This window comes from Martes martes, assembly GCF_963455335.1.
Source record: "Martes martes genome assembly, chromosome: 8".
NCBI lineage: Eukaryota > Metazoa > Chordata > Mammalia > Carnivora > Mustelidae > Martes > Martes martes.
In genome coordinates, this window is record NC_137895.1 from 89,890,729 (window position 1) to 89,904,164 (window position 13,436).

The window sequence follows — 13,436 nt, forward strand, 5'->3', positions numbered from 1 at the left end:
AATAAATAGACTATATTGAAGAAATATTTCATGACAACTTCAGGCTCTCTTTTCACGTTTTAAGTAAGTATTTTATGACTTTTCTTTTTAATCTTTAGCATTTTCCTTGATTCCTTCCTCAACTTAGGATGGTTTATCAAAAAAATAATACCCAAAACATATTACTAATTTTTAACTTAATCAGTGCTGATTATTTTGGTGTGCATTGTTGACTGAGCACAGAAAGATATGATAAAACGGTAATAGCTAGTACCTGTCAGGTGCTTATTCTGTCAGAAATGGTTCTATTTACATGTACTATCTAAGTACCGCTAGGAAAACGTTGGGAGTTATAGTGTTTTCAACCCTGGTTTATGTGAGGATACCATGGTATAGTCACTTGCCAGAAGTTATGGCAATAACTTGATTGCCATGAGTAGATTATATAGAGCATATAAGCAAGTTACATAAGTTACTTATTCCAAAGTCCCAGTTAGTAAATGTGAGAAGCAGCCTTGGACATTCTTTCCTGTGCTTAAACCTAAACTCATGCTAACCATCTGAGTATTTCAAAGTCTTCAAGTTTTTCTGATTTTGCATTCTCAATTGTCATTCAACATATATCTATGTAATAGATATTAATTAATTGCAATCTGCCAAACACAGAACATTGTGCTGACATGCATGAGGACAAATTGAAGTTTTGATCTTAAGGAAGACTTAATAATATTCAATGAGAATATTAAAATATGGTGATAATAGCTGTTGTCCTTAGGAGCATGATATGTGCAGATGTGTTTAAACCGAGGTTGAAAGATTGGAGAATTTACTTTGGAGACCAGAAGATTTAATAAGTCCAGAGTATAAATAGAGATAAATCAGGTAAAGGAACTGCAATAGATTATTATAAAAGGTGGTAATCTGCAGTGATTAAGGATGCATGGATTCTGCAGCCAGGGTTTTTGACTACAAATGTCACTTCTGACCCTAATAGGTGGCTCTCAACAGACTTTACTTCTCTGTATCTTAGTTTCTCCATGTGTAAACTAGAGAATAGGATAGTACTCACCTCATATTATTGTAGTATGGATTAAAATAACTAGTCCAAATGCATATAGAAGAGTGGCCGGTGTGTAAAAAGTGCTCCATTATTGTTATTATTATTGTTATTTGGGCAGAACCATGCATAGAGGGCCCTGAGGAGACAGAAAGAGTGACCATATTTTTAACACAATCAGTTCCAATCCTTAGTTGAGCTGTCGAGTAAATGAGGTATGATGGCTGTGAAAGTCATATCCCAGGCAAATAAGAATGCAATCAACAATCCCTCGTATGTATTTTTGTTCGGTCTCTCTCTCTCTCTTTCTTTCTTTTATTTCTCTTCCTTCCTTCCTTTCTTTCTTTCTTCCTTCCTTTCCTTATGCCTTTTCTTCTTTCAGTATCATTTTCCAAAGTAACTCTTCCATCTAGGCTACCTGTAGGTCTTCTTAAAAAAAGAAAAAAACAACAAACTATGAGCTGCAGGCTGAAGAAATGCAGGAAAATGATCATTATGAAGGGGCTGCAGAGGCCCACCTGGGAAAGAAATACTAGTATTTGAGTCCTAGCAACGTTTGTGTTTTTTTGTGCAGAACCTTGATCTTAGTGAGTAAATAACTTACAGCAGAATTCAAAATTTCCATTACCCACAAAAAGTAATTGTACTGCTTAAGTCATTTTTAAATTCATTTACTTTCTTTATATCTGCTACTTTGTAATGTAAAGACTCAAGGTTAGGTTTTCTAACTATATTATTCTATTAAATTATTTGTGCTTTCTTCCAATTACTCCAAGTTCTTCCAATTCCAATTAAATCATGATTCAGAAACATACACAGAAGTGATACTTGCATATGCATTTGGGTGGAAAAGAATTGCATTAGATATAGAGGAAAGCGAGTCTAATTCCACCACTTGTATGAAGAGGGACATAAAACTAACCTTTTGATTCACCATCAGTTGCAAATGGTTTAAATTTAATGGGCAGTGATTTTATAAAGTTAAAATGTATGATCACTATAGAATAGGTTTGTAAGTCCTAAGTCTGTAATGATTATTTGTAGCTAGAACCAAGGCCTGGAGTTCATTTGTTTATTTTTCCTTGTGTCTCTCAGCAGGTTTCTGCCATGGGTGACAGGGGAAGAAGCAATCACTCAGAAGTGACTGACTTCATTCTTGTAGGCTTCAGAGTATGCCCAGAACTCCACATTCTCCTCTTCCTGCTCTTTCTGCTTGTGTATGCCATGATCGTTCTAGGGAATGTGGGGATGATGACCATTATTATGACTGATCCCCGGCTGAACACACCCATGTATTTCTTCCTAGGCAACCTCTCCTTCATTGATCTCTTCTATTCTTCTGTTATTGCACCCAAGGCTATGATCAACTTCTGGTCTGAGAGCAAGTCCATCTCCTTTGCCGGCTGTCTGATCCAGTTCTTTCTCTTTGCCTTGTTCATTGTGACTGAGGGATTTCTCCTGGCAGCCATGGCTTATGACCGCTTCATTGCCATCTGCAACCCACTCCTCTATTCTGTCCAGATGTCAACTCATCTCTGCATTCAGTTGGTGGCTGGTTCCTATTTTTGTGGCTGCATCAGCTCAGTTCTTCAAACAGGCATGACATTTACTTTACCCTTTTGTGCTTCCCGGGCCATTGACCACTTTTACTGTGATACTCGTCCACTTCAAAGGATATCTTGTTCTGACCTCTTCATCTATAGGATGGTTTCTTTCTCCTTATCTGGCATCATTATCATGCCTACCATCATAGTTATTATTATTTCTTACTTGTATATTGTGTCCACAGTTCTGAAGATACGCTCCTCTGAGGGACGTAAGAAAGCCTTCTCCACATGCAGCTCTCACTTAGGAGTCGTGAGTGTACTGTATGGTGCCGTCTTTTTTATGTATCTCACTCCAGACAGATTTCCTGAGCTGAGTAAAGTGGCCTCCTTATGTTATACCTTAGTCACTCCCATGTTGAATCCTTTGATTTACTCCCTGAGAAACAAAGATGTCAAAGAAGCACTAAAGAAACTTCTAGAGAAGAGAAATACAGTTTTTTGATTTTTATTTATTTTCCACCATTGATTTTGTGATTACTGAAAATCATTCTCCATAAAAATACCAGAAATTTTTCAAGGTGACTTACCTGGAACACTGTTAATTCTGAATGTCCTGGATATTGGAGATTTACTGAATATTAGATCTTTTTTCAAGATGAACCTCACACTATCTCAAGTATGACTTTGTTTCACAGAATTGATTTCCTTTATTTTAATGGTTTGTTGCTGAACCTGACTTTTATATGTCATTCTATTGTGTAAACAATGTTTTGCCTGGTGTTTGTCTTAAAATTGCTTCTGGCAACATACACAATCACTAGTGATGGACAATAATGCCCAACTTCTTTCTTCTTCTTCTTCTACTTCTTATTCTTTTTTTTTTTTCCTTTCTTCTTCTTCTTCTTTTTTTTTTTTTTTAATTTGAGAGTGATAGAGCGAGAGTGAGATAGAGAGAGTTTGGGCAGGGGCATAAGGAGAGAATTTCAAACAAACACCCCACTGAGCACAGAGCATGACATGGGGCTCAACGTCATGACCCATGAGAACATGACCTGAGTGGAAACCAAGAGTCAGACACTCAATGGACTGAGCCACCCAGGTGCCTGAATACCCAACTTATTTTTTTTAAAATAATATTTTCCAACTTAATAACTACCTTTTTAACATGTTAAACTGAATTTTCATTTTGAATGAAGTATAGTAAGTGTATTTTATCAAGAGGAAGAAATAATAATAAGAAACAAATGATAAATAATCTTTGCTATATGCATTAATTTGGGAAAATTTTTTATCAAGCGTGTCAGGTATTGTAGGTTGTTTTGAGACACTGCTAGTTGCTAAATCTTGCTATAAGAAACCAAAGTGGTAGTGCAAACATTTTTGGGCAATCATTCCCTCAGTCTGGATTTCCATGCATTTTTTTCCCTTGTTAATTATTGTGAGAAATATTGAATAAAGGTATGGAGCAAGTTGGTCATTAAAATAGTGTGTGGTCTAAAATTTACTCATCTATGCCTCTGAATATTCATTTGTTTCATAATTTTATTGACTGTGTAATATGTTTTGTGGTGGGTTCAGGTGTAAATAACTTATTCTTCAAGGAGCTTACCATTTAGTGTGAAAATCACAACCTCGCACAGACAATTCAAATCCATAGATGTTTATGCCAAAGAGAAACATACAGATTTCAAAGTGGGGTGCCTGAGAGCAGGTGCTCACAATTAGGGAAAGTCTTAGGTAGGTGGAAGATGTATTTAAAGGGAATAAGTTTGGAGTCAGTATACTGTTACATCAATTCATGTTATTGATGTGGGTTTGAAGTATAGCAATGTAAGTGAGAAAAAAAAAAAGGCTGATTTGAAAATTTCTTTGTTAGATACAGAGAACTGATTAACTGATTAATATGAGGGGAGTACAGGAAGGAGGTGTGTCTCACCATGTCTGAACTGGTATCATGTTTCTGGTGATGGTACCAACAGATAAAAAGTAAAGGAACTCTTAGCAAAGTAGGAATAGAGGGGCAATTCCTCAGCTTGTAAAAGAATATCTACAAAAACCTACAGCTAAAATTACATTTAATGTTAATGAAATAGAAGCTTTCCCACTAAGATAGGAATCAGGGAAGGATGTCGCCCTTCACCACATCTCTTCAGCAGTTGTTTGGAAGTCTTAAGTGATGCAATAGACAAAAAAATAAATAAAAGTATTATGGGCTGAATTATGTCTTCCCAACTCATATGCTGAAGGCCTAACCCCTAGTATCTCAGTATGTGACTATAGTTGGAGATAGAACCTTCGGAGCAAGGCTGCTGCAGTGGATTTTAATACAGTCTGACCAGTGTCTTTATAAGAAGAGATTAGGATGTGCACATCCAGAGAGATACTGGATGTGCACGTGCTCTGAGGGACAACCACGTGAAGAGGAAACCGTGGCAGACATCTGCAAGCCAAGGAGAGAATCCTTAGAATATTGATTTATGGCAATTGATGATGGATCTCTAGTCTATAGAACCGGGAGAAAAAAAAAGTTGGTCTTTCAGGCCCCCAGTCTCTGGTGTTTTGCTGTGGCAGCTATAGCCAATTACTATAAAAGATTAAAGAGAATGAGAAGGAAGAATAACTTTATCTTTGTTCACAGGTGACATTGTTATCTCTGTAGAAAATCTGAAAGAATTGACAAAACACCTTCCTGAAACTAATAGGAAAGATAGGAGGATTGCCTGATACATGGTTAATATATAAAAGTTAACTGGTTTCCGTATACCATCATTGAGCAAGTAGAATTTAAAATGAACACACAGTGCTATTTATACTACCACTTACCCCAATAAAACACGTAGGAATGAACTTCACAAAATGTGTACCAGATCTCTAGAAGGAAAAGCATAAAATTCTAATGGAAGAACTCAAAGAAGACCCAGATAAATGGAGAACTGCTGAAGGTTCATGGAGAGGAAGATTAACATTGTCAAGATTAACATTTCTTCCCAACTTGAGATATATTTTCAATGCAATCTCAATGAGTTATTTTTTGGTTATTTTTGGTTATTGACAAACTTCAGATAGTAAAGTGAAGTTTATATGAAAAAGCAAAAGACCAGAAAAGCCAACAGTATATGGAAGGAGAAGAACAGAATCAGAGGACTGACATTACACAATGTCAACTATACACAACCGTACAGCTACAACAATCAAGACAATTGGTATTGTGAAAGAATAAACTAATAGAATAATGGAACAAAACTTTAAATAAACTGTGGATTCAGGATGACAATGGGTGTCACTGTAGGCTCATCAATTGTAATAAACGTACCAATATGGTGGGGCATGTTGACACTGGACAAAGGTATGTGTGTGTGGAGGGGAAAGGGTAATTGGTAAATCTCTATACCTTACACTTCTATAAAAATTACGTCTTAATTAAAAAACAGACCAAAAACGGTGTACTATTACACACCTATTAGAATGACCAAAATAAGAACCACTGACTACACCAAATGCTGTCAAGGATGTGGAGGGACAGCCACCCTCACTCATTGCTGCTGTGAATGTAAAGTGGTACAGCCATTTTGGAAGACAATTTTTCAGGTTCATGCAAAACTAAACATACTCTTACTACATAATCCAGCAATTGTGCTCCTTGATGCTTACCCAAACAAGGTGAAAACTCATGTCCACACAGGAACCTGCACACGAACGGTGAATGAATAATAAACTGTGGTACATCCAGACAATAGATTAATATTCAGCACTAAAAAGAAATGAGCTAAATCTTTCAAGCTGTGAAAGACATGAGGGAACTATAAATGCACATTACTAAGTGAAAGAAGCCAACTTGAAAAGGGTACATACTGCATGATCCCCACTATATAACATTTTCAAGTTATTGTACCTTTAAACTCCAGAATATGTTTTTGAAATAATTTCTATATTTTTGTTTTTTGCCTGTTTATTTTTATGACTGTATTACTGAAATCTCTTTGCTCTGAGAGGCATTCTGCATCACCTCAGAGGCATAACCTTAGGCTTGTGCATACTCTTGGGTGTCAGCAGTGTTTTGGGCTAGCTTTGGCTGTGTCCTCCCCTGATCATTTCATTGAGTGATGTGCCTCTGTAGTTTTTCCACCCAGCAGAGAGACTCCACTAATTCTTCTTGTTCTACTGTTTTGAAAACATTGTGGGATATATATATCTCTCTCTATATCTATATCTATATATATTTTTTTACTATGTTTCTTATCCTTACTATCCAATTGTTTTGGTCCCCTCTGCAAAGATAGTCTTTAAGGCCAGTCTTGGGGTTTGCTCCAACCCTAGGATAGCTTTCTTTGTTGTCTCCTTCCCTCGTTGTCTCTGGTAATCTTCTAGTTGGTCTACAGTTAGCTTTTTGCTTTCATGGAACTACCAGCCTCTTCTTAATTGCTTATTACCAAGTGTGTATTGTGTTTGAGAATCATTTATGCTTAAACTTCCCCACACTGCATTCCCAATAAAGCCAGTTCACTTGAGGAGAGCTTTGAAGCCCTCTGTTGTTATGGCTTGCCTTTCATTCTAGGTGAAACCTGTGTTCGAGCATTCTAGAACTGGAACAGGAGCAGTGGCCTAGTTCTCTTGGAGTGACACTCTGGCTTTATGAGCAGGTTTCTGGGTGAGGTCAGTAGCCTATGATCTTCTAAGCTTCTCTCTCTTGGCAAAAAATCTCTATCCTTTGAACTGGAGCAAGTGGAATTGGAGGTCTGTAATTCTTGGCCTGTTATGCCTGGGTTAGCTTCTACTCTATGAATAGGCCCTGGGTAGAGGAAGAGATTTCTAGACATTTTAGCCACTCTTGCCTTGAATAGAGCTTCTGCAACGTGGAGCTGGAAGAAATAAGAAATGTTTTCAGCCCGCCCCTCTCAAGGTGATATGGTAGCCCCTGAGTGGGTTCTAGGTGAAGAGGAGCCTGTCCTCACTTGCCTGTGCACTTTCTATCACCCTAGCCTGAAAAGTGGAGGGAGGGAGTGGGAGTGGGTTCTGGCTCAAATACAGATGTTTGCATATTCCTATTGGCTTTATTCACAATATCCCTGATTTCAGAACCTACACTGTATAGCACAGGCATTTACCTTGAATGAAAATTAAAATGAGAAGAGTAATTTCTTAACAAGAGTGAGAACAGAATATACCTGAATGCAATTCCTGTAGCAATACAGAAATTTCTTGATACCAGGAAAGAAAAGCAAAAATTCAGCACTGAAAAATTACTTCGCTTATCTTCTATGGTAAGGTCTATTAGCTTCTAGCTTAGCTTGAGGATTCTTTTAGGAGTCAGTTGGATGACACTGGATGTATATTGTTCTAGGGAATGATATATTCAGTGATCTTTCTTGGTGTTCCTTTCAATGATATCCTGGGATGTGTGTGTGTGTGAGAGAGAGAGAGGGAGAGAGAGAGCAAGAGTCAAAGCATGCTAATGTTTGATTTTATGTGTATATGTGCATCTGATGGTGGTTTTTGCGGGGGGTACAGCATATGGTGCATGTGGAGGAATGTTTTTCTCCCTTGACAGTCAATACTATTGTTAGGGTCTTTTTTCCTTTTCTTTTTTTTTTTCTTTTTAAGGATTTTAGTTTTATTTATTTGTCAGAGAGAGAGAGAGAGAGAGAGAGAGGGAGCGCACACAGGCAGGCAGAGGGGCAGGCAGAGGCAGAGGGAGAAGCAGGCTCCCTGCTGAGCAAAGAGCCTGATGTGGGACTCGATCCCAGGATACTGGGATCATGACCCGAGTCAAAGGCAGCCGCTTAACTGACTGAGCCACCCAGGTGTCCCAGGGTCTTTTTTTTCTCATTTTGATAAAGGATTACTAATATCCAGTGGACAAGGATTTAAAACACTAGGAGCACCGTTCATTTCAGGTTTATTACACTATAGGACTCAGGTGTTTTCTGAGGGCTTCTGCATTTTATTCCCAGGGGAGGGTTAGGAAAATATGCCTCTTTCAACCCACACATGTTTGTCCTTCATTTCAGGAAAGAAACAGGACACAAACTTAGCAAGTGAGCATTTATTTGGAAATCTTCATGTGGTTTTTCTACTTAGTGGGTCCCCTGTTTTCCCCAGTAATCTGTGTTTTTAATAATGTGAATGAAAGATATGACATTTGTTAAAGCATAAGAGAAGATTCTTAGAGAAAGACATAGGTAAAGAGATGAATAGATATCACATCTGATGATAAGATACTATTTTGTATTTAATTGGAGGCTCTGTTGCCTTTTTTGGTCATTTTACAAACTTTTCCCTTAGTTGTCACCAGAGAGATGGGTAAGGATTGAGATGACAAAGTAGTAGGCAGTTTCTCAAGCTCTGTCTGGAAATGAAAGCAGATATACTTGGAGACATGGGGATTCTTCATGGCAGAGAGTGAAGGGAAAGGGGCAGAGAAAGTTTCTGTCTTCCCTCTCAGACTTAACATCAATAGTGTAGAGAGCAGGAAGAATGGGCAAATCTGACACCTCTGAAATATGTGGGTTAAACAATTTTATATGAAATTTATATGATCTAATCATTCGAGTAACTCTGAGATCTAAATACTGTTATGCACCCCATTTTACAGGAGGAAATAACAACACAGAGATAGTATGTAACTTGCCCAAAGTTACATTGGCACACCCAGAATTTGAAAGCTCAGTCTGGCACCTGAGCCTATTTCCTTAACTCTGAAGTATCCATGAACAATTATTACCTTTATATTTCCTTCCTCATTTATGAGGTAGCATTGAGTCAGAGATGCTCAAGCATTAGAAGTCATTATTTTTCCACCTCATTCTCTTTTTATCAACCATCAGTCAATATTCAGCTCAATTTACCTGACATTCTAAAGATAGTCTCTTCTTTACTGTCCCTAATAATTCTGCCTTTGGTAAAGCCATCATGACCTCTTACTTGGACAATCACACACTTTCTGGAATTACCATCTTCTCCTTGTGAACATTTATCTTCCACAAAGCTACCAGTATGGTTTTTGTAAAATGCCAATTTGAACACAGTACTATCTTCCTAAAAGTCCCCAATGCCTAACCTCTGTCTACAGAATTAAGGTCAGTTTCCTTGGCTTGACATAGAGGTTTGAATGATTTCCATTAGTTTCCTTTTAAAAAGCTCCTTCACTCATTGTCTTGTGCATAACAAACTTCATGAAGTTCACCATATAGTTATTTCTCCCTTTGCATAGAAGCCTATTTATTTCATGTTGCTTAATGCTATTTATTTTTAAAAATTGGCTTTGGACATGTTCTCTGATCACTAGGACCAGTTCCCTTAAGAGATTGCTCTCTTTTTCTGTTTTATACAAATGTCTTTTTCACTGGATTTCCATATGGTATTTTAGTTCTCTAGTCAGCTGTTTTCCCCTTATTTCATGGTGAGCTAAGTACTGAAATTATTTATACATAGTGAATATTATAGGGCAAGTAATGCATCCGAACCCAATAATAATCTATGTGATGAATTAATTCTCCCTAAGCCATATATAACAAAAAATGAATTACCTTTATTTTTCATTTTTTTTAACTTCCTGCTCTTTATTTTTTTTCTGCTTCACTGATTTTTTTTATTTTTTCATTTTTTAAAATTTCTTTTCAGTGTACTAGAATTCATTGTTTATGTACCACACCCAGTGCTCCATGCAATACGTGCCCTCCGTAATTTCCCTCAACTCCCTTCTCTTCTCCATCTCCCAATGTCCTCCATGTTATTTGTTATGCTCCACAAATAAGTGAAACCATATGATAATTGACTCTCTCTGCTTGACTCATTTCACTCAGCATAATCTCTTCCAGTCCCGTCCATGTTGATACAAAAGTTGGGTATTCATCCTTTCTGATGGAGGCATAATACTCCATAGTGTATATGGACTGCATCTTCCTTATCCATTCGTCCATTGAAGGGCATCTTGTTTCTTTCCACAGTTTGGTGACCGTGGCCATTGCTGCTATGAACATTGGGGTACAGGTACCCTTCCTTTCACTACATGTGTTATCTTTGGGGTAAATACCCAGTAGTGCAATTGCAGGGTCATAGGGAAGCTCTATTTTTAATTTCTTAAGGAACCTCCACACTGTTTTCCAAAGTGGCTGCACCAGCTTGCATTCCCGCCAACAGTGGAAGAGGGTTCCCCTTTCTCCACATCCTCTCCAACACACGTTGTTTCCTGTCTTGCTAATTTTGGCCATTCTAACTGGTGTAAGGTGGTATCTCAATGTGGTTTTAATTTGAATTTCCCTGGTGGCTAGTGATGATGAACATTTCTTCATGTGTCTGATAGCCATTTGTATGTCTTCATTGGAGAAGTGTCTGTTCATGTCTTCTGCCCATTTTTGGACATGATTATCTGTTTTGTGTGTGTTGAGTTTAAGAAGTTCTTTATAGATCCTGGATATGAACCTTTTGTCTGTACTGTCATTTGTGAATATCTTCTCCCATTCCATGGGTTGCCTCTTTGTTTTGTTGACTATTTCCTTTGCTGTGCAGAAGCTTTTGATCTTGATGAAGTCCCAAATGTTCATTTTCGCTTTTGTTTCCTTTGCCTTTGGAGACATATCTTGAAAGAAGTTGCTGTAGTTGATATCAAAGAGGTTACTACCTATGTTCTCCTCTAGGATTCTGATGGATTCCTGTCTCACGTTGAGATCTTTTATCCATTTCGAGTTTATCTTTGTGTACAGTGTAAGAGAATGGTCGAGTTTCATTCTTCTACATATAGCTGTCCAATTTTCCCAGCACCATTTATTGAAGAGACTGTCTTTTTCCACTGTATATTTTTTCCTGCTTTGTCGAAGATTATTTGACCATTGAGGTCCATATCTGGGCTCTCTACTCTGTTCCACTCATCTATGTATCTGCTTTTATGCCAGTACCATGCTGTCTTGGTGATCGCAGCTTTGTAGTAAAGCTTGAAATCAGGTAACATGATGCCCCCAGTTTTGTTTTTCTTTTTCAACATTTCCTTAGCAATTCAGGGTCTCTTCTGGTTGCATACAAATTTTAGGATTATTTGCTCCAGCTCATTACAGTTTTCTTATGAAGAGAGAGGATTTGGAAGAATAATTGATCTAAGCCAGAGAAAACATTAAGGAGTGTGTCAGTCATTCAGCCTCTGAATAACTGAGCAACTAACATGTCATCCTTAGGATTCTGTATGCTCTAGAGTATCTGTTTCTCTCATCAAGCACTCAAAAATATTTCTTTGATAAATCTTATATTTTGTTCTGTCTTAATACATCAGATTCTGTTATATCACCAATTATATACCTTATATAATATTTGTTATTGATTCAAGATAAACAACATATCCCAACATCATCCTCTGAGTGCCAGTAGCAAACTTGGAATATATTTTCCCTAAAATCAAATTACATGGTAATCATGATCTTCACCCAAATGAAGATGAAGTACAGAGAAAGCTATTCCATTCCAAAATCAACAGGAAAAAAACACCCAAATGTGCTCTTCAGCTCTAAGTACATGGGATTCAAGTGAATAAACTTTCTAAAATTAAATATTCCAAAATCGTGACTATATTATTTACATCAATGCCTTTCCAAATTATCATAATGTCTAGGCCTTTCAGTTATATCATTATTAAGATAGAATTAAATAAAAATATTTTTTCCCTAGAATCTTTCTCAGAGCTTCTTTGACATCTTTGTTTCTCAGGGAGTAAATCAAAGGATTCAACATGGGAGTGACTAAAGTGTAACATAAAGAAGCCACTTTACTCAGCTCAGGAAATCTGTCAGGGATGAAATACATAAAAATGATGGCACTATAAAGTACACTCACGACTCCTAGGTGAGAACTGCAAGTGGAGAAGGCTTTCTTATGTCCCTCAGTGGATCTTATCTTTAGAACTGTGGACACAATATACATATAGGACACAATAATGACAATTATGGTAGGCAAAATAATAATGCTGCATAAGAAAAAGGAAACTATCTTATGAAGGTAGAGATCAGAACAAGAAATCCTTTGAAGTGGACGGTAATCACAGTAAAATTGATCAATGGTGCGGGAAGCTCAAAAGGACAAAGTGAATGTCACACTGGTCAAAAGAATCGAGCTGATGCAGCCATAGAAATAGGAACCAGCCACCAACTGAATGCAGAAATGAGTTGACATCTGGACAGAGTAGAGGAGTGGGTTGCAGATGGCAATGAAGCGGTCATAAGCCATGGCTGCCAGGAGAAATCCTTCAGCCACAATGAACAAGGCAAAGAGGAAGAGCTGGGTCACACAGCCTGCAAAGGAGATGGACTTGCTCTCAGACCAGAAGTTGATCATAGCCTTGGGTGCAATAACAGAAGAATAGAAGAGATCAATGAAGGAGAGGTTGCCTAGGAAGAAATACATGGGTGTGTTCAGCTGGGTATCAGTCATAGTAATGGTCATAATCCCCACATTCCCTAGAAGGATCATGCCATACACAAGCAGAAAGAGCAGGAAGAGGAGCATGTGGAGTTCTGGGCGCACCCTGAAGCCTACAAGAATGAAGTCAGTCACTTCTGTGTGATTGCTTGTTCCCCTGTTACCCATGGCAGAAACCTGCTGAGAGGCAGAAGGTAAAATAAATGAAATCTGGGCTTTGTTTATAGTGACATAAATATTTTATTTAATGTAGAATAAATTATTTCATCTTAATTAAATATTGCATATAAAACAATTTTAATATTATGAAGCATCAGGAATTCTGATTAGCTAATACCAGGTCCATGAGACAGTTATTCTATGATGCAGCAAAAGATGTTAATGGATTACTGTATTTAAATCAATTTTGGGGGGCTCTGGTGGCTCAGTTGGTTAAGTGTCTGCCTTTGGCT

General features: G+C 37.6%; 1 protein-coding gene and 1 pseudogene across 2 annotated transcripts; one reads left to right on the forward strand and one right to left on the reverse strand.

Moving 5' to 3' along the window:
* Positions 1–2,098: 2,098 nt before the first annotated feature.
* Positions 2,099–3,085, forward strand: LOC308347520 (olfactory receptor 9K2-like; the record flags this gene model as incomplete). Its single annotated transcript, XM_080810985.1, has 1 exon — positions 2,099–3,085. The coding sequence occupies exon 1, from the start codon at positions 2,144–2,146 to the stop codon at positions 3,083–3,085; it is 942 nt and encodes a 313-aa protein (XP_080667111.1). The 5' UTR covers positions 2,099–2,143.
* A 9,105-nt stretch (positions 3,086–12,190) lies between these two features.
* Positions 12,191–13,182, reverse strand: LOC308347517 (olfactory receptor 9K2-like; annotated as a pseudogene). The gene has a single exon. The product of its transcript is annotated as an olfactory receptor 9K2-like (transcript).
* Between the last annotated feature and the right edge of the window lie 254 nt (positions 13,183–13,436).